This window comes from Thermobia domestica, chromosome 9 (genome assembly GCF_964235325.1).
Source record: "Thermobia domestica chromosome 9, izTheDome1.hap1.1, whole genome shotgun sequence".
Lineage (NCBI taxonomy): Eukaryota > Metazoa > Arthropoda > Insecta > Zygentoma > Lepismatidae > Thermobia > Thermobia domestica.
The window spans coordinates 201,025,918-201,048,883 of record NC_137462.1 but is presented as its reverse complement, the minus strand read 5'-3'; the positions used below and the strand labels follow the sequence as shown (position 1 = coordinate 201,048,883).

Below are 22,966 nucleotides of genomic sequence, written 5' to 3'. Positions count from 1 at the left end.
TGTAGTAAAAGGTCCTTCCATTACATTGCTCGGGGTTCTCCCGTTTCCTACCACTTCCTTCATTCCACCATTTCATTCATTACTCATCATCACCGTCTCCTTTAGCCTAACCGGGATAATCGTGGGACGTAAAACTCAAAGATTTCATTTCATTTTTTTAATAGCACCCAAGATCGAATACTGCTCCCTCATATGGGCCATGGCCGCACCTACACATCTCTCTAGACTTGAGTCTGTTCTCAATTTCTTTATTGCAATAGTATGTTTTCGTGTTCCCGCATTTCAAATATTATCTGAGGAGGAAATTTTGCGATATCTTAATATCCAAAGGCCGGAAGTACGCAGAAATAACTCTGATTTGAAGTTTCTTCACAAGATAGCTAATGGGAACCTAAGATCAGAAACCCTAATTCAACAACTATCCTTAGATGTCCCTTCCCGCAAAACCCGGAATACCCACCTATTCCATCTTGCACGCCCTAAGTTGACAATTATACAGAGGTCTCTTTTTCACCGAGTACCGAACGATTTAATAATCTAACTAGTGAGGTGGACATTTTTTTCGAGCTACCCGGTGTTTGAAAGAGCAACAAAACGCGTGCTGGCCAAATAATATTACTTGTGCACTCTTTGTTAATACTATTGATGTTACTGTTGTTGTTATTTATTTTTTTATTCTTTTTCTTTTTTTCTTTTTCTCTCGCTTGTTGACATTTCCCTGTGTAAAATGGCACAATTATGCTGTATCTGGAAATTTGTTCAATAAATAAATAAATAAATAAATAAATAAATAGTAAACTAAAACTATCATTAACTCTTGAATTTTAATTTTAAATATGTTTCAACTAATGTTTTCAGAGCTGTATATATATTTCTAGTAACATTCCGTAGTAAATTCCTTTGAATCGACGTTAGGCTCAAGTTATCACACACAATACTTTTAAAATGATTCATCAACACTTATTTAAAAAAAGAAAAAGGGAAAGAAAGAAGAAGAATCCCTTTTGCTATTAGCATAGAAATAACTTCCACTGAATAAGAATTTCCACCGAAGAATATAGGGAAAACGTGTTCTGAAGGCAACTCTACAAGCAAGCAATTATTGTTGTATTGAATGCCACGTGCGCCAGGATGGGGTACATATTAGAACTCCAGGAGTCCACTGTTACGAAAAGAAACGTAATGTTAATATTGTACGTAAGAACGATTTGTTAACTGTAGCAGAGGAAGTTGCCTAAAATACTCAGAAATAAGCCATTTCTGTTAAATATCACGTGCTGTAAGCATTCTTTTCTTGACCAATTTTATCACAAACGTTACACGGAGCCATTTTTTTTAACAAAATAAACACATGCGGAAAATATTTATATCAGCGACATCTCTTGATTGAAGTCAGATCGGTAAAATTTTAAATTTTATTGCTCGAAGCTAAGGAAAGATCCTAACGTATTTGTCCTTATAGCTTTCTGAAGTTGTATAAAGCTTCCTTCTATAGCTTATAACCAGGGTTAGGATTTTTAGGTGCGCTCTTTTTCCTTGTAGGGCAAATTAGAGCTCTCTGAAAGAAACCAATGTGTGAGATGTTGCCTGAAATTGAGAATAGGGGTCATTTTCCAGCACCTTTTTTCCCCCTTTTTGTAGCCTTTATCCCTTTTTTCTCCACTCTGTTCAAATCCCCCTTTCCTCCCCATTTTCTGGTCTTTCTCTTCTATTTCTTTATTCAATCCATAAGAAATATATATATATATATATATATATATATATATATATATATATATATATATATATATATATATATATATATATATAATTAACTTCTCGTCACCTTGCCGTGAACGTGGAATTATTGGGCCTGTTTTCTTTCAGTAAACGCCGGACTGTAAGAAATACAAATACAGCACACCTGCAACAATGCAAAACGTTAGTTCATTGGGTTCTTTTAATTTATATTGAATCAGTAGCAGTGTATTTATACATTCTAATTGTTGACAACAGTCAGAGTTGAGTTTTAGCTAGTTTGAAATTTAAAGCTAGTAATAGGGAATAAAAATTAACTTAAACCTTTTCCGAGTACGCTTCTGTTGTTAAATCGAAGTTGTTTGTTGCTTAACAAGTTCAGTATAAGAATTCCCCATGCCGAAGGTGTCCAAATTCAGATATTTGGCCCTGTCTCAGGAGTTCAAGCAGGATTTCATCGAGACTGATGGGAGCATTATTCGATGCACTGTTTGTGATTCAGGAATCACATTGGATTAAAAACATCAACGAGACCGTATTCTGCAACATATTTCTAGTTCAAAGCATCAAAAGAATAAGTCTCTTCAAAATAACAAGTTCCGACAGCCGCTATTAAGAAACACCTTTGAGCAGTGTTCTTCAAAGGTCCAAAATCTAAAGGAATTTAGCATTAATTTGTGTGCAGCTTTAACTCAAGCAGGAATTTTACTCAATAAGGTAAACCATCCGGCCTTGAAAGGATTTCTTGAAAAGTATACACGAATGTCAGTTCCCGATGAGAGTACTTTAAGAAAAAACTATCTTGAACCTGTTTATCAAGAAACCATACGAAGAATCAAGGAGAAAGTGTCGGATTTCGATGTGGGAATCATGCTGGATAAAACTACAGATTCAGTGGATCGATATATTTTGAGCATTCTGGTCTTTCCCCTCGCAGGTGGAAAAGTTAAGCCCATGTTGTTCAAGATGTATGAGTTGCAGAAAGCCAATGCCAGTACAGTCATGCAGTCATTCATGGACTTTTGTCAAAAGCTCTGGCCCAATGGTACCCAGTTCAAGAAAGTTGTCCTAGTCATTACGGACCAGGCTCCATACATGCTTTCAGCAGTTAACCAGTTGAAGACATTGTTTCCCAAATTAAAGCATGTAACCTGTTTGGTCCATGCCCTTCATAGGATTTGTGAAGCTATTAGGAATGAATACGACATAGTGAATCAGTTCATCGCTGGCCTGAAGAAAATTCTCCTGAAGTCGCACCGTTGTCTACAGAGAAATCACAGAGCTACCCCTCCCAAAATTCCCGGTCATTACTCGCTGGGGAACATGGATTGAGTGTGGTGTTTTCGTATGTGAGAATTTTCACAAGATCAAGGAGTTTGTGCTTTCTTTGGGTCCAACTGACGCAGATGCTATTTTTGAAACTGCTTTGAATTATTAAAAAAATAAATAAAATCTGACCAAAGCAAATCACTTGTAATAAATAATAGTGTTACAGTTTCGGCAATCACTTTTAATAAATAATAGTGTTACAATTTCGGCAATCACTTTTAATAAATAATAGTATTACAGTTTCGGTAATCACTTTTAATAAATAATAGAGTTACATTTTCGGCAATCACTTTTAATAAATAGTAGTGTTATAGTTTCGGCAATATATCATTGCCTTCATCAGATAATGTGTCGGCAATAAGGGAGCCAAATGGATGTAGTAGAGCTGATGGTAAAAGACCAGATGAGATTACCTTAATACCTTGGAAGAGAGGCAAATCATTGATTTGGGATTTTACATGCACAGATACTTTCGCCCCTTCCAACCTTCCTTTCTCCTCACTCCAAGTAGGCAATGTAGCCAGTCGAAAGGAAACAGAAAAAAGAAGAAAATACAGTAACCTAACAGAGAAGTACCAATTTGTTCCCATTGCCATTGAATCCAGTGGATCCTGGGGCAAAAAAGCCCTCAGCTTTATAAAGGAAGTAGGTAAACGCATCACTCAATTATCTGGTGATGATAGAGCAAGCACCTTCCTAATTCAGAGAATAAGTATGGCAGTGCAAAGAGGTAATGTAACCTCTATATTAGAAACCATACCACCAGGTAAAGATCTAGAGGAGATTTTTCTCCTTTAAAACACATTTCTTTATGTTATCTGATTTTCTTATGCTTGAAGGAGAAGAAATTGATTTGTATATAAAGTTATCTCTACTGTGAGATTTGCTTTAGGATTGTTCTGTTTATATACATGTTATTTATTCTTGTAACTGTATTAATTATGTGATTCTGGTAATAGAATGGAATGTATGGACTTGGATATATTTAAGTTTGAATTTCAGGCTTTTAGATGTAAGCGTTTTCAGTTGCTAATTCATGAATTGTAAAATGATTTTATATCTTATAAGTAAAAGAGAAAATAATATTTGTTATAATTTCAGGTTACTAACAATAGTTATATATTTGGTGTTGAACATCCTTTGATAGTCCCATATAAAATACTTTTTTATTCCCCTTTGAGTTTGGACAAATTAAAAGCGATTTGCTTTGGTCAGATTTTTTTTTAATTAAGACAAATGTTTAGGTCTGCAATTTTTGACAAAGCCTCCTTGTATGCCGTGCCAGTGTCGTAACATTAATTCAAATGATATACAGTTCGCACACTGGTTTTACCTTAAACATCTTCGTCAGGGACACGAACATGGAAGCATCGAGGAAAGATTAAAAATGCCCATAAACTTCAAGTGGGACTCAAACACACAATGAATTTAACTTCACAATTATAAGCGTATAAACGGAACGCCTCATATCGCTCGACTACACTACACCGGCACACAACTAATTTTGTCTTTACAAATGTCCTTTACAGGTGAAATTCACAAAGAATGAAAAATGTACGACTGAGTCAAGTCGAATCCAGTTCCCGGCTTATGCTGGTGCGCTAATCACTGCGTTACTCAGCCCTCAAAGTTAAAAGTGTGTGGCTGACAAACGCAAGCTGAGTTGTGTAGTATAGTAGTGGTTAGCACACAGTACATAGCACACACATTGATATCTTTTATATTCCAACAAAGAACAAAAGAGAAAAGGAGAATTTGTACCGAGAAGATTAGTTGCAAGGGATCCTGCTAGAAATTGTTGTGCTGGACGGAAGCTAGGATGAAATTGAAGTTTTCTCGTACTTAAGAATATATGTAAACAAACACTGTAAATGGGCAGGACGCCTGTTGTGTTGTTGTTACAATAAATAAATAAATAAATAAATTTCTAAAATTATATAGTTTTCAAAACGTTTGACTTATTTGATGGATAGATTCCAGTTTTCACTACAAGATGGGAGCGAATTGTATTTGGAACAAAGTAATACTGAAGTAGCATAGAAAATCTACTTTGCAATAGTAGAACCAAAATCTATCACACAAACATACAAATTATATATTTACTTTTTTTTCTGTTCATTACTTCTTTTAACTCTGCATCCTTATCTAAAAATGCATTCTGCGAGTTTTGTGTTTTTTCATTCCCTATTTTCAACCTGGAAATGTTATCACGTGACTCTTAACTTCAGCATTGCGTGGTTCATGCTCTTCTTAGAGACTAATCTAATATTTCTTTTCTTCCTACTATTTCCTTCCCCCGTCTGATATTACGAATACATATATATATATATATATATATATATATATATATATATATATATATATATATATATATATATATATATATATATATATATATATATATGACTTTTGAAATGAAAATATGTACCCATATAAGGAAACTACTCCAAATTATCTTCAAAATGGAACATGATTATTGTAAATCATCACCAGGTTAATTTCATTTGTCAAATTACAGGTATTATCATACGTTATCTAAGAAGATTCGCTCGGGAAAAAATAATATTTTAATCATGTTATTTAAGAATATTCAATGAAAAGATAATTAACGTTTTAACAAATTAAATATAAAAAGTAACACATTCAATAAGCAATTTTAAAACTATTATGAGATAACCAATAGGTAAAATATCTATTTTCAAAACGTTATTGTTTAGTTTTTCATTTACTCTCTTTCTACTTTACATTTGTTTTATAAATACTTTTCATCTTGCTCTTTTGAAACTTTTGCAGGCAAAGATATTTTGTATAATGTCAATGACCTGTACACAATTTTAGTCCAAGTAATCTAAATTTGTACTTAACTCAGTTTTTGTGATTTTCATGAAGAATGTTTCCATCAGCTGTTTTCCAGTTGGAAAAGTAGAATTTTTCACTACTTACACACAACACACATACACACACTTATATATATATATATATATATATATAGGGTGTTTCAAAATAACACCGACAACGTTTGGAACGTGATTCCTGACACCGAAATAAGAAAAAAAGGATAGACCAATCTGGGTGCACAAATGCTGTCTTTCGGAGTTATAGGCTGCCGAAAACACGAACAAATGAACTTTAAACATCCATAGCTTTAAAACTATGGGACCTACCGTAGTCAGGTAAAGACTTCACTTAGGAACTAGTATGTGATCTACCCAAATATCCAAATTTCAGAAACCTGTGGTACTTTCGCAACATTTTTTGTAGTGGTAATTGGTGAGTATTTCAGATTATATGCCCGTAGCAAACCTCCCTCTGTGAAACCTGTTGCGGGAGTACCTTAGGATTCTGAAACACGTATTTTTGGATACTGCACATACTAGTTCCTAAGTGAAGTCTTATACATGAGTTGCTTCGTGGCTAAGCGGTTACCGTACGCACCTTTCACGTGGGAGACCCGGGTTCGATTCCCGGCGGGAGCTCATGTGGTTCGGAGTCTACGTTAATTAGTAGGTCCCGTCTCATATAGCCTCGCTGCTGAAAGGGACGTTAAACTCAACATCAACTCTATATATATATATGTTAAAGCGTTGATATTTAGCGTATGTGCGAAAAGGATAATTATTTCCATCTTTTCTTGGGCAGTTGTTAAAACAGTAGTTAACAGAATCGATGATACACGCACGAAAATGAATGATTAAGATGTATATCTACCCTTAAAGGTTTCGTGATTATAATTAATAACATAATTATTATTTATGTATACAGAAACTAGTGCTTTTTATAATCTTTTTCCAACTTCCTTAAGGCCATTTATTTTTAAAACAGGAACTGTTGATGTAAGTTCAGTTAACATTTTGGAGATTGTAGAAACTGATTTTAGTTGGAAAACTAGCACTTCTGGTAACATTATGATAAAACCACAGGAGGGTTTATCTTCGTAATAAAACGTATCATGTAATTTTGAAATCGTACTACCAAATTAATGTATTAATATGATAATATTAAAAAAAACATTATAAGATTAATTCGTGCTTGTTTGACAATGGAGAATATAATCATTAACATTGTCCTTTGATTTGACTTCTGGTTAAACTCACAAAAGCAACACACACACATACATACACACAAAACTGTGTATATACTCTTACTTTACATCTCACAAAATGAAGCAAAAGTAAGACCTTAATAGCACACAACAAGCACATTTTATGATGAGGGAAACTTCACCATAAGATATGTATAAAAATTATCTGTTCCCAACTTTAGTCTCTCTTCAACCCTTTTCAACAAAACTAAGAATTTGACTATAAAATTAATGAAAGATAAAGTACAGGGTTTACGATATCTATCTATCTGTATATATAGTGATATATATAGTGATCTGTATATATATGGTGAACGGTAAATACATGGACAGACTTGGACGGGTGGTAGTACATCTAAAAAGAGACAAAAAAGAAGTCCTAGTAAACATGGGGAAAATTCCGTCCCGTTTAAGAGTGACAGAGTATCGAAAGCGTGGGAACATAAACTTCAGAGGCCAACAGCTTAAAAACAATATGTCGTAGAGAGTGCGGTTAAAAACGTCACTTAGAAAGTCATACCTACTCTATTGAAAAATATATGTTTGAAAACGCAGCTACGTTTGCGCACGGGATTAACAACGTGTGACACTTCTTTCCTTTACAGCATGTCCGGGAATTCCTCCGGTCCTTCGGGGAATCCCGTGCGCACGCATAGCTGCGTTTTCAAACATGCATTTGTCAATAGAGTAGGTATGACTTTTTAAGTGATGTTTTTAACCGCACTCTCTACGATGCATTGTTTTTAAGCTGTTAGCCTCTGAAGTTCATCTTCCCACGCTTTCGACACTCTGTCACTCCTAAACGGGACGGAATTTCCCCCATGTTCACTATGACTTTTTTGCCTCTTTTTAGATGTACTATCATCCGTCCAAGTTTGTCCACGTAGTTAGCGTTCACCCTGTATATATAGCTAAAAAGTATTTCTTTGTAGTTATAAATAGTTTGTAACCGCCAACTTCACTATACCCGGATCTAGTAACGTTAGCTCAAAAACTTATTTAACTATATAGAAATTACATTTTATTGGTGTTATATAACTTCTTTATACCCCATCTTTTCCTTTCTATTATCTTTAAACCAAATTTCCAGTCTTTGCGAAAAGAGAAAGAAGTTCAGGCCGGAATAGTTGTTATACAAAATTTAAAATAGGTCTCCTTCTTTACAATGAAACAAAATAAGCTACAGGAAGCTTTTAATCAGAAACTTCATGCGCTCAATAAGTACAATAAAATGCGATACTAGCAATTAGAATTTTTTAGTGCAATATGAAGATTTCACAAGAGGTTATCTATCAATTCGTGCATATATAACTAATTATAATTTTCTTTAGATACTATTTTAATAATCAGATAATAAATACGAAAAACAATGCATATTCTCAGCTCAAATTTAAAAAGTAAATAATATGTTTTAATATTTAAAAAATACTAGTACAAAGTTTAAAGTTTAATGTTTTTAATATTTAAAATAGTACTGAGAGTATGTTTAAACTATAATCATAATCTTCATTAAATTGAAACTTAATCTTGAACCCAAACCAAGTTTAAGATTAAAGTTTATGTAAATCATTACGTAATGATCAATTTTAACAAAACAATTCAAAAAAGTACTAATTATGGAAATACATACTAATAATATCCTATCAGACTACTAATATTGTATAACAATAACATTATAATCATTATATAATATGTTATGTATGTATGTAAGTTTAGCTGCTTCATGTACATGAAGCACATTCTACGTTATCTTTTTCTGCATCATTTCATACCTGAGAGCTAATAATTATATCCTTAAGTTTAATGTGACTATTAGGAATACTATTTTCAAAGAACTGTTCGTAACACAAATACATGATGATAATATTAATATAATTATTTAAAATGTGAGTGATTTCTTGCTGAATTACAATCGTACTTTCGTTATTTTTAATGATTTCTTAACTGCACATTATTATGCTATCTTTTGAGAATTCAATTTTTGCATGCTTTTTCAAAGTAAGAAAGCAAAATTCATGTTATGAGCCCAATCATCAAACAAAAGGATTTGGTAAGCTACATTAAGCAAATGGAGGTAAGCTACAAATACGAGGAAATATCAATGAATAAAGTAACCAAATTTATAGTGGATAGAGAGTATTAAAATATTATGCATCTTACGCAAGCCTACTGGTAATGTTAGGTTTCAATCTTAGAAAATTTGACACTAATTCAGTCAGATATATATTGTATATTCCGTATAGTTCGTACGAAAAACGCAGTAACGGAGAATTCTTAGCTAACTAGTGGACTTAAGAAATGTTGAGAATACGCTATGTTCTCTTATTTTCAACATCTATGGAAATTAAAACGATACTTTCTCATCCAGCTCATACAATCAAATTCTTAATCAGAAGTTATGTCTTCGATTTTCTCAAGTAGTACCCTCACGGAGGTTGGAAACATTTTTTCCTTCCGTAGCGTTTATAGATATATCATTTAGCTTTTCTAAGCAGAAGAAGCAATATTTGTACAAACATTAAGAGGAAAGCTGAAAAATTCATTATATAAGATAAGCATTTTTCCCTCATTAAAGGCTTTAATATAAATATATTTCAATAAAATTATTCATTTTTTTCCTTAATTTGAGTTTGATCTCAGTGAAATCAAGAAATTCCACTAAATCGATTGCTAGAACTCATCCGAAATTGACCAAATTCGGCATAGTGGTAAATCTTTATGAGCATACTATGCACATGAAGTATTATGTTGTACAGATCTTTGGTCCTCGAATTATTGGCAATCGAAGTTAGGGCTTATATTTCGCCAAATTTGATAGCCAATAACTCAAGAACCAAATGCCTGCAAACCACGGTATTTCATACGCACACTAAACTTATTAAAATCTATCAACATCTCAAATTTGGTCAAGTGGGAGATAGGCAATGTGTATTTATAATCAACATTTGCTATTTTTTTAAAAAAGGAGCAAAAAAAATTTTTTTTTCCGATAAAGGGAATTTTGCTATTAATGCTTATTAAATTCTATAGTTAGTAACCTGAGGTTTTGCCTTTGCTACATAAGACGTGAGTTTAATTTACGGTAAGGCACATATAATGGGAATTTCTCGTTGAACCATAGAACCATGTCTTATTTTCTGTAATATCTTTGCAGAAATGGGGCGTAAAACTCTAAACACTTAAAATAAAAATATTTTTGAATACCTTTTACCTTATTCATTGATATATCCTCGTATTTTATTTATCTATTTCTTTATTAGTATTTAGTTAATAAGAGTTTTTGTCACTGTAAACAATACTTATCCTTATTTTCTTCTTATACTCATGTTGAGTAGGTGCTGAATTATTGTCCGAAGGATATGAAAGCAGATATCTGCGTACATCTTAATAGGAAAGTTTTTAACGAACATCCGGCCTTCAGGTTAGCAAGCGATGGTTGTCTCCGTGCCTTGGCGATGCACTTTACTATGAGTCATTCAGCTCCAGGTGACCTGCTGTACCATACGGGTGAGAGCATCGACAGTCTGTGCTTCATTGTAACAGGGTCCCTCGAAGTCATACAAGACGACGAAGTTGTAGCGATTTTAGGTAATATTACTTTTAATAAGTGCTTCTAGTAATAATATGATTCTGTAATGTTCAATATTAGATACTTTTATGTCAACATTTAGTATTGCATTCCTGTTAGAAATTGTATATTAAATATTAAGAACAGTACACAATCGAACAATATGTATTTTCTCATATTAGCAACGTTACTACACTTTTAAAAATAAATGTACTTTTACTCTTAATAGTCTTTCTGTGAACAAGGCTGATGATCACAGCCGAAATAATTCGATAATTGATATTACGAGTGGCTTATGAGGTATTTTTTTCTTTCCGATTTTCCATTGTTAGTGCGCTCTAAATATTTATGTTTTGATATGTAGTTTATTTTGTATCTTACATATACACTTTTGTCTTCCAGACAAAAATAGTACAAATATTCATACGATAGTACAATAGTACATAAGTTCCGTTCAAACAGCATGTTGAACTGGAAACATTGCATTTTCATTTAGCATTGAACGCCTTACCAGTACGAAACACAAACAGCTGGTGCAATTGAAAGAAGAAAAAAAACAGCCATTTTAGATTGAAAATCACTTATTTCCAACTACTGTATTGGTTTTCTATTTTTTTTCCCACATCTATATTCATGACGGAATTAGCTATGGACACGAACTTTTGATACACTAACTATATTGGAGATCAGAATTATTTAATAATTTTAAAAACAGGAATGGCTTTTTAGGAGAACATGTCAGATGAATTATTTAAGGGAGAACGTTATGGACTAAAGGAAGGATAGATATTACTCTTAAAAAGAAAGTTACCAGTACTTCTCTACCTGTTGTTTATATATGTATGTATGTATATATAAATTACACAAACACTATTCTACGGCAGAGTTAAGTACAATACATTTCCTTAGGAGTATAAATTAATACACCAGGAACATGATGATAAGCTTTATTCCGTATAGCATGCTATAACGCACTTTGGAGTTATTATGTTCCATCGTAATTGCTTTCCGGTTTGAAAATAAGAAACTTTGTACCTCATTTGCAAATTAATTGAAGAGGTTGTCATGTATCCATATCATTATAACAAAACAAGTCTTTTAAGATGTTACTGGCTAATTACTGTTATCGATCTCGTTTTCTTCTAATTAGTACAAAGGCTCTCAATAGAATGAGAAGTCTTAGTAAATGATAATTTATGTACATTTTCATTAATGAAACTTCTAGAATGAAATTCATAGAGATTATATATATACATATAGCTTATGTAAGGAAGGAATAGTGTGGAAGAGAGAGCTGTTGTAATTAACGTACTACACAGTTACTAAGTAAACAACAAAAAATGTTTCTTTGTTAGTTGTCATTGATAACGTGTTTGTTGTTACCTTTTTTTTTTTTTTTAATTTCATAACTTTATTGATATCTTGTTTTCAAGTGATTGATGCTCTTCTGACTCAGATCAATATTCTTTGCATACAGATTGAAAGAGATAGGGAAGTTTAATTGATCTCCAATCGTTAATGGTATTATGGAAAACAAACAATGGCGAGTAATGATTATATAACACTTTTGCGCACTACCATATATATTTTCAAGAAAAAGTTGTTCGTTGAATTTTATAACATGCTTTCAAAGTATTGCAAAAATAATAAGAAGAAGCAAATAAATAAAATTATAACATTTAATATTTATAGGTGGCGTTTTAGTTTATAACATCTATCTTTTGCCCTTAGTTAGTTATATTATAATTTCTAGAACTAATTAAAACGTAGTTTACTCACTAAATGTTTCAATGATAACACACAAAATAGAATATAAATTTAAACTGATCTATTTTCCGAAGATTTTCTGCATTTAACTTTTTTTATTTTTCGCAAAATTCCTTCTTTAGTTGAGAATACATCCGCTATTATTGACTTCTTTTGTATTATATCTGAACTGTATCGAAAAACATGTTTATACATGTCTGGCCACAAAACTTAATAAGTTAAATGTTTAGGTCTGGCCATAAAGAAAAATGATATCATAATTTACAGACTGTTGTCCATATCAGCATCATATATATTTATAAATGTTATTGTTATAAGTTCTTACAGGTTACTGGAATCTAAAATAGTCAGTATTTCCATGAAATTTCTTATTGTTGAACAGTTACTACTAAAGTGTATGATGTAACAATTAAACTAGTGCTTAATATGTGAGAATATCTTGAAAGCACTAGCTGTTTCCGATTACAATATTGCACAAGTATTAAAATGTTGTCTTGCAAATTCTGTTAATAGCATCTATTTTTTCTGTAGTATTGTCAATAAATGTAGAAATTTGTTACAACTGACAGTGTTAATCATTTCGCTGATGACCTCTAAAATACTCAGGAGATGAAAAGTTTTGAATTTTTAAAGGTAGTTGTCTTACTTCACCAAACTCAGTTATCTTCTTTAAAAGTGGATTAAACTGCTGGGTTTATCATTTCTGCATCACAATTCATGCTTTAAGTGTAATGGAACGTCAACAATCCTGTTAAAGCTAACCTAGCCTCCAGTTGTGCTTAAGATGTTAACGAAGGACTAGCAGGATATGTAATCGCACGAAACTTTTTTTTGGTATTGCATTGCTTTTTTTTTGTGTGTGTGTGTGTGAACAGTTGCAAATCGTACGCTTTGTTCAGATTCCCATACTTTAATGTTCTATTAGTATATATTGAGTTGTTCTATTAGTGTTTTGTATCAATGTAATATTTTTTCTTTTAAACTTTTTCCAACTTATTCATATTTTCAATATCATTTATATGTTTTATTACAACTAGTTGTTTCACCCAAATTTTCGGCTCACTGAACATTATAGGTTAAATTGTGCTTAACTAAAAGCTCTAATTGGTTACATTTAACTTCATTTTCCTTTTAGTTTGTCCCCTAGCCATCCCAAACTTTGTTCCATATTTAAGCAATTATTCAAGGATTTCGTTATTCGGGTCAAGCTTTAGCTCAGGTACGACATCTATTAGTGTCAGGCAGGCAGTTGATAGCTCAGGTACTGACATTTATTAGTGTCAGGTAGGCAATCATAGCTCAGGACCGACATCTATTAGTGTCAGACACAATCGATAGCTCAAATACCGACATTTATTAGTGTCAGGCAGGCAGTCGATATCTCAGATACCGATATTTATTATTGTCAGACAGGCTAGGGATCTATTAACGTGACCATTCATGACACAAAAATTGTGACATATCCATTCACTATTAGGATATTGTTGCCCTTCCTCATAAGAAGGAAAATTATTAGATGTATCAGCCTCGTTTTCATTCAGTTTTCATCTAATATTTTTATCCATTGCTATTATGTAATAATATCAAAGAGTACGAATCAATTTTGTTTTACAATATACAAAACAGAAAGTGACATGAGAAATTCGTTTGTTTAAACACTTTTATTTAACATGCTATTTGAACACTTTAGTCACCATTAAATAACCAATGTTGAGAAGATTCCAGTGGAGTTCTCTAGTTTAAAAGTGCACCAGAATAGCACATTTTCTATTATAGTAACTGTTTATAACAAACTTCCTGCCTCTTTAAAGGAAAAAAAGTCTTGTTTTCATAGGGCAATTAAGCTATCCACTTGAGCACTATTTCTACTCGGTAGAGGAATTAGAGCAGATAAAGGACTTTCAAGTTCGTAATCAATATAATATTAAGTCATAAAGAAGTATGTAGTTTATAATAATAAATACTATATATATATATATATATATATATATATATATATATATATACTAGATTAATGAGAAACTAAGTTCCATTTCAGCTAAGTATCAAATATTGTATGCCAGAGTTAAATAGATAAACATGTATACATACATTGTTTTCTGGCGTGCCCAATTCATACTTCACTTTACGAAAAATGAATATGGTAAGGGATAAAACTAAATAGAATGCAATGCAACACATATTATCAATGTTCAGTAAAATTCGGCATACACCATAAATCTCGTTACAAACGTAACGAAAGAGATAACCTATTAACAGCATGTAAACTTGAAAATAAATAATTAACTAAATCAAAATAATTTTTGGGCTTCCGATTGACTTAGGTTATGATTTCAAGTGTTGACAAGCCCACATTTGCAACAAGTGCTTATATGTAATGAGACTGTTAATTATTTTTGTAGGTAAAGGCGATGTATTCGGCGACTCTTTTTGGAAAGATAACGCAGTAGGACAATCGGCAGCCAACGTACGAGCACTTACCTACTGTGATCTTCACACCATCAAAAGGGATAAGCTACTCGAAGTTCTCGATTTTTATCAAGCTTTCGCTAATTCTTTCGCTCGAAACCTCATACTCACATATAATCTACGACATCGGGTAAGAATTAATTTAAGATTAAAAGTGTAAAAATAAGTTAGGTTAAAGTATATACCAGTATAAGTAAAAGCTTTTAATTACAGATATTAGATTAAAATGATTTTAAGTTTCAGTTCATATACCATTACATACTGGGCTTCTCTAATTGATAAAAAAATAATCTTAATTTCAATATGTGTCTAAATGAGTGTAGTTACCAAAATAAACGCGGTGTACTGGGGACTGTGTAAATTCTATTAAAAGTCATACATTAATTAAAAATAAAGGTGCTTGCTTGGTTATCTGAGTACCACATATATCCAGAAAACATTCCTAATGTGTAAGTCTTTAGAAATAGGACGTTATGAAATATATAATATGTCAGCTTTTATTCTTTGAATAAATATTTTACATAGCTATGTATAATCCAGTTCCTTATATTAGTTATATTTAGTAATTGTACACTGAATATATATAACTATAGCAAATATTAAGTCAGTAGATTTGTAACGAGACAGAATTAAAAATTATTTATGTTAAAAGCATTATGAAAATATATTTAGCATTTCTATAGTAGAAGTGGAAACATTATATATAAAAGAGAAGAATTAAATAGATAAAAAGACATACTTAGTCTAATTGATGATATCAGGATTCTATGGGCATTAAATTTTCCTTCTTTTTCTTTGCCTTTACTTTCTTTGCTTCGATGACAAGGCTTGTCAAGTGAAAAGTTAAATACACACTTATTTGTTAATAACTACTTAGGGAAATAAATTGGTGCATGTTTATGGTATTAAAGATGACTTACTTCATTTTACGCCAAGATATTAATTACCGGAACAATTATGATGGTTGTTTCCATCATGAAACTTGAGAAACACCACTGAAGATAGTAGAAATCATCAAAAACGCTCCGGTAATTAAAGATCTTCAAATGTATCTACTGTTAACGTATGATAATATAAAAAATGAGACACGAATTCTTTGGCTTGCGATATTAAAAATAGAAAGTACTGCAAGGATTTCCTTTGGTGAAACGATTCTATTTAACACAATCTTTAAAGGCTTTAATCATCATTGTTCTAAATGTACATTCACCAACGGAAGACAAGGATGATAAGATATAAAGAACAATTTTTACTAAATAGCAGAACGTGTACTTCACCAACTCCAATGATACCATAAGAAAATTTTATTTGAAGATTTCAATGATAAGGTAAAACAAAAAGATATTTTCGAGCCGATTATAGAGAACAGAAGTCTGCATAAAGAAAACGATGACAATGGCGTTAAACTCTGAATTTTGCTGTATGCGAAAACCTTATCGTAAAAAATGCAAAATTCTCACATTGTAACATTCATAAATACACTTGGACCTCACCAAATGGAAAAAACGTATAATCAATTTAATCAAGTTTTAGTAGCTACAAGAAGACCATCTAGAATAATTTATGTGCGGTCATTTACAGAAGCTGATTGTCACATTAATCATTACATGGTAGCAGTGGCTATAAGAGAGAGTTATATATCGTTGAAAAAAGGATATATTCAGCATCTGAAAACGGAGACTTACTTATAATTCTAATGGCTCTATACACACTTCAAAACAATTCCATTTGGTGAATTTATAGACTGACAAATTCAAGTGTTGCAATCAAGAATTACAATTTTTAGGTTTCTTTGATTCTCTTTTTTAAAATATTAAGGTATAATTTGAAAGGATATTTATGTTTCATGTGTAACAGATTATTTAGAAAATATTTTAACTAGATGAGCAGTAGACGTTAAATTGGAAGGAAACTTCAGACTCAATATTACGATTTCTCATAAACAAAAGTTAAGAGGTGAAAAAAAAAAAAAAATAGGAAATTTTCATAATAATATGATAATAATAACTTTGAATTAAATGCTTACATGTATTTATGAAGTTTCTTTTGAATCTAATATTACCAAAGTAAGCAAAAATACTTTTTTGGTATTAGAAATCAAATTGAATTAAAGAAGATGTATAAGAAAAGATAATACAGTTTATAATGAACAGAAGTTCACTAAGACTTCGTAGGTAATACTTTACCACTATGCAGACAGAACAAATTAAAAAAAAAGAGGAAAAGAAAACATGTGGTTGTTGAAGAAAACATGTGGAGAGATCATAATTCTTTAAGAAAAGATGAATATAAAAAATATTACTGACTATAAATTACTTTGCTTCTTCTTTTCTCTAAGTGATCTTTCTGATAACATCTTTTAAGTTTGTTATTTTTGGATCAAAAGATCCCATATATTTCAATGAAAAATTTTATTGTACTGTATTCATTATATCTGGAGAACTACATATAGTGTAGCCGAATCCAAACTATAAGTTAACTCAGTATGATGTACTTATTCCGTAGAAAATATAAAAACTCGATTTAGGGGCCGTTAAAAAATTTTCTGGCCTTTGATCCAAAAATTAATTATTGGCCAAGACCGCAATCTTTTGATCCATTTTTGGTTTTCCTATTTCTTGTTTCATAATCTGATAATCTTTCTATTCATTAAGAAACTTTAGTAGTACAAAGAAAAGAAACGGACAAAATATTTGTGATACACCAAAGGAAATTCTTAAAATTGAAGACCTTGCTAATATTTTTTATATTTGTCAGAACAAAATTAAATATAACGTTACTTATGAGTGCAGAATCAGACATACAATATCTTACATCAAAATTAGATGAAAAAATCTTTAGTTTAAAGTTTCATGATCATGCGGGATAAACTAAAGGATACAGATAAGGAGTGCAACTAAATGATTAGGAAATAATTGAGTAAGAAAGTAAAAGAGACGGAAGAATCTCGAGAATATGATATCCACATTAAGGTATCATAGTCTGGAATCGAACTTTTGTTCCGTTTCATCTCGGATGACTTCACATCATGTATCTATCTTAAATTGGCAATAAAGAAACTGTCAAATATTAGACTGGAAGTTTAGAATGAGGATTTTAGTGCTACAGTGTGTACTCTTTAAGTCCGAATTGAGCTTCAATATATACACAGAGTTATTAATTGAAGGGTTGAATGCAAGAACCAGGTATGTCCAATTTTAGAATTTTTTTTTTTTTCGGAGCTTCCTGCTGCTTGCTCTAACTTCACTATGGACACTGTATTTAGGTTACCTCCTCTCACATTATAACACTGAATATAATCATCGGATTCACATGATTTTTGCACAGAATGTAGAGTAATATTTTCCTGCTAAAACAAATGAAAATCTTAAATTCGCAAAAAATAAATAAATAAATAAAAATAAAAAATGGACCTACCTGGTTCTTGCATCTAATCCTTCAATTAATAAAATAATAAAATAAGTAAAGTGCTTTGTTAAGTAGGGTACACGCTACATCTGACATTGAAAGATGGATTTATTTATTTGTATACTGTAACCGCCCCTTTATTATGTTAGCTGATGATATTTTGTAAATCGAAGAGCATGTTAGCTTAAAATATTTTTTATTAAAAAAAAATATGCAGGGTGATCCGTTTGGGGTGTGAGACCATGCCACGGGAACATATCCTGAAACTTTCTTATATTACTATACGAGAGTATACAACATGGCACCAAAACTGAGCTCTAGACTATCGTTGAATAGTGTTACGCTTTAAAATCAAGTGTACCACAAGACGTATTGAGCATGTTGCTATGGAATGATCACTATCTTGTAAAAAACTAGCAATAAAAGCTGCCCGAACTACAGAAATAACAGAAAACCATATCAACTCAATCTCCCAACTACCACAAGCTACACTATCGTATTGAACTATTGGAAAAAGACGTACCGTGTATTCCAGAACGTTTTATTTTATATCTGAAACGGATCACTCTGTACTACAGTGAGGGTTAGATTATGATACAATGAATTTTCTCGTAGTTCGTAGTATTATGATATTTGGAATACACATAAATGCACTATTTTGTACTATACTTTTTAGTATATATTAGATAGTAAATACATGTATATCTATTCGTAAATTTGTTTCTACTATTATAATTTTGAATGTATTCATTGTATTCATATTAATTCTTATAAATGCAATTGTGTTTATGGATATTATAATGAATTTCAACAACTATTTCAATAACTAGCATTATACGCAAAGCAAAATTAAAAATGAATTAACAATTCAAAGTCATGTGGAAATTTGTATTGAGAAGGTTATCTACGTCATGGATCTATTTGAGAAGGAAACCTTTAATTTCTCCTTATATTACCCATATGATTCACGACAGGAAAAGTTTTAGTTGATTTTTTTTTTTTTTAAGTTTAGCATCCCTTTCAGCAGCGAGGCTATATGAGGGGAAAAGTTTTAAACTGTTCGTGGGTTATACGGGTGATCCCCAATCAATATAGAGAAGAATAGTTTTTGTTTCGTGTGAGTGCATTTATTAGAGCCCGAGATATAGAAAATATTTGTCTAACCTTATTAATTTTGCCAAAATGATTGGGGTCCAGCTTTTTCTAGCAATTTCAATGGACAGTGTAAAGGTTCACGTCACCAAGAGAAGGGTAAATTATAAACGTCGTGGTGATAGTTACAAGTGAAGAATTTCTGTAGAAAGACACAACAACATTACAATGTTGCCGTTTTGTACCATATATTTAGAAGTGTTTATCAACTAAAATGGCAGAATTATATCTGACACCTCAGCGGAATACTCACGATATGGCAACAAGGCCCAAGACATGTTCTGTCAAATGTCTATTCGTTTTGTATTTTGCTCCAATTATAATAACCTTAATAGTGGGGGGAAATTAGAGTTGATCCTCGGTGGAATTATATATGTGGTAGTTTACATTCACCTGTTTATTTCAAGAGTGACATAACTCAAAAATCGCCATTATTGACTTATGGGCAGAAAATGAAAGCTAATCTTGATGTCTATCTCGAGTAAAAATTTCACAGATGTGCTCACAAAACTGGGTGCTAGAGAGCAATTGTGTCGTTCTTGCGCTCTTGCGTCTTTCCATCGTGTTTCGAAACTTTCAACGCTTCTTCTGAAAAGTTAGGATCTTTCAGTTATGTCCTTTTTGAAATAAACAGGTAATATACTTAAAGTTGTAGACTACATCTCATATAATCTTAGTAATTGAAAAAGACGGCAAAATCGAAATAAACATAGCAAAGTTCTAAATTTGATTGCAGTGATTAGGATAAAACTTTAACACTGACAGTAAAAGTGCATTTTCTGTTTGTCAATCAATTTTAGTGGGGGAGAAATAATTTGAGTTATATTTTCGGTACCTCAGAGACTCATATTCTCTTCACGTAAGAAAAACTGTATTCAAATTAGTTCACTTATACCGAAATGATTGGTAAGAACATGCTTGCGCATTGCTTTTACTAGCAGCAAACGGCCATGTTTGAAAGATGTTTTTTCCTTGTGACAAAACTACTATGAATGCCTTGAATTTGGCCATCAATGGATTCCGCAGATAATTGACAACTTTTGTCCTACTCAAACTTATTCAAGTGTTAAATTTATCGAGTAATTCTAGCAGGTGACTGGATCTACATTGTTACTTAAGTTAAATATTCGTCCAAATTCAGCAGATGGCGACCGTAGAGAAAGTGGCTAACGTTGGCTCTCATATTTTACCGAACTTCGGAATGATTTCGGTGAATCTGAATATAAGTTGCAGTACGTTGAAATACATGTATAGTTTCCTTCACAGCAAATGTATTCCTTAAGAACCTTATGTGCTAGTTACCATATCTCTACTAATGCTAGTAGCGAAATGATCGACGTGAACAAATAAGTACTACAATATGAGTAGTAGTTACATACGAGGGCCATATAGAAAATAAAGACCGTTTAGTTATACAAAATGAAAAAGATAATATTCATTGAAAAAACAAATTCTGTTTCATACGTGAAGCTTCCTCCATTTCTCTACATAAGTTCACAAGCTTCAGAATTTCCATGTTATACTCTTCTGCTGCCAGTTTATTAAACCGTGTGGTTACTGCCATCACATTTTTGACATTGTATTAAACACATGGAGACCCTTTACTTGATGAGATTGTGACTGGTGATGAGACCTGATGTCTTACATCATCCCAGAGAGCAAGCGCCAATCACTTGAGTGGCATCATTCCTCATCGCCCAAAAGCAAAGAAAATTCAAACAGACTCTCTCAACACGAAAGGTCATGGCAACCGTCTTTTGGGATCATAAAGGTGTTCTTTTGGTGGATTTCATGCTAAAAGGCATTACCATCAATGCAAATTGTTATTGAAATTTAGAGTTTCTGGGCAATAAACGGTTTGGAAGTGAAGAAGTGTTGGAGAATACAGCGACCATCTGGATTAATGAATATGCGAATTTTGAAGCTTGTGAACAGATTAAGACAAATTTTTAAATGAATGTGGTGATTATATAGACAAGTGAAGGAAGCTTCAGGTATGTAACAGAATTGTTTTTTTACAACACATATTGTGTTTTCCATTTTGTATAACTAAATTGTCTTTATTTTCTGGATGACCCTCGTAAATCAATGAGGGAAATAGTTGATTTTATATAACCCCAATTTCTCTGTATTTGCAAATTCGATTACATATATTTTTATTCTTCCAGTATGTATACAAATAACTTACCAAAAAAGAAGTTGGCTTAAATTTTTAGTCTCATTCATGGATAAAATTACAGAAATTTAGAATAACGATTAGCTTTTCTAAGGTGTCTTAAATATCTGTGCTTAAAATAATACATGTATAATTCTATAATAAAAGAAATAAGAATTTTAGTTCTTCATTTATTATATATATTCATCCATACAGAGGAAGGCAGTTTATCGTCTTCATCTTCAGGATTCAATCAGGGTATCATTTGCGGGGAGCAGGGAACAATTATTACCTCCATCCCGCCCTTTACCTGAATTTGAAAATCACATGCTTTTTGAAGAATCGTATAGTAATGAACGAATTGAAAGCGTACAACTTCTATGTTAGTTGACAATCTTACCTTCCTGGCAAAATCTGAGATGATACTACTGGGTTCAAGTATTGTAAAATACTGTTTGATAACTGTTCTGTCATCGTAATTTTAAATTTAAATTGTAGCTATCAGATAATATGTAGCATTGTATATTATGTTATTTTCATTTTGTTTTAAGAAAAGTAAAATTGTTCAAAGAGTTAACTGCAAAAATTATTGCAACATTCTAAATATCTCTCAATTTAAAAACCTTCCTCCCAATTATCATTGTTTGTACTAAATTTTATTTCTAAAAAAGGTTACCATACCTTAGTATTTATGCAGACGTGTCTGCATTTTGAGAGGAAAAACTTCCGTTCATATACAGTTTTCGAAATATTATCACACTGTTTTGTGAAAATAGTGTCATATTTAAATGTTTAAGTGGCTAAAGCTAGGCATATCGTGATTTTATTTCTTATTATTGTTCTTATTATATGCTTTCAGCGTATCAGACAGGTAAATAAGGCAGTACCTTCTAAACAGAGTTAGTCAGATGAAAGTGTCCTCATTTTAGCACTCCAGAATATGGAAATCCTGTGTATTTTCAAAGAATTTATCCAATTGCTTAAAATTAAAATAGCACGACAACTGTCAAACAATATTTTATATTAGTTAAACTGAGAAAACTAAGTCACATTTGAAACATTAGCAATAAAAAATAAAGTCAGTGGAAAAATATTATTTCTTTTATTATAAGTATCTTATTTATTTTATTATTTCTTTTAATATAGGTATTTATTATAAGTTACGTTGATCACATGTATAAAGTTGCCTATCCCTGTAAGCATTCGTCTATATTATTTGGCTGCATCACTTAAAGTTATGAAGTCCTATAATAAATTACACCTATTACAGATTCTTATTGAATTTGAGTAAATATCAAAT

General features: G+C 31.8%; 1 protein-coding gene across 1 annotated transcript in view; it reads left to right on the top strand.

The window, feature by feature from the left end:
• The window catches only part of eag (potassium voltage-gated channel protein ether a go-go), a 750,678-nt gene that overhangs the window by 716,060 nt on the left and 11,652 nt on the right, over nt 1–22,966 (top strand). Inside the window, exons 11-12 of the mRNA XM_081725716.1 lie at nt 10,483–10,735; nt 14,885–15,081. Coding sequence (XP_081581842.1) covers nt 10,483–10,735; nt 14,885–15,081 — 450 coding nt within the window. The remainder of the gene's footprint in view (nt 1–10,482; nt 10,736–14,884; nt 15,082–22,966) is intronic.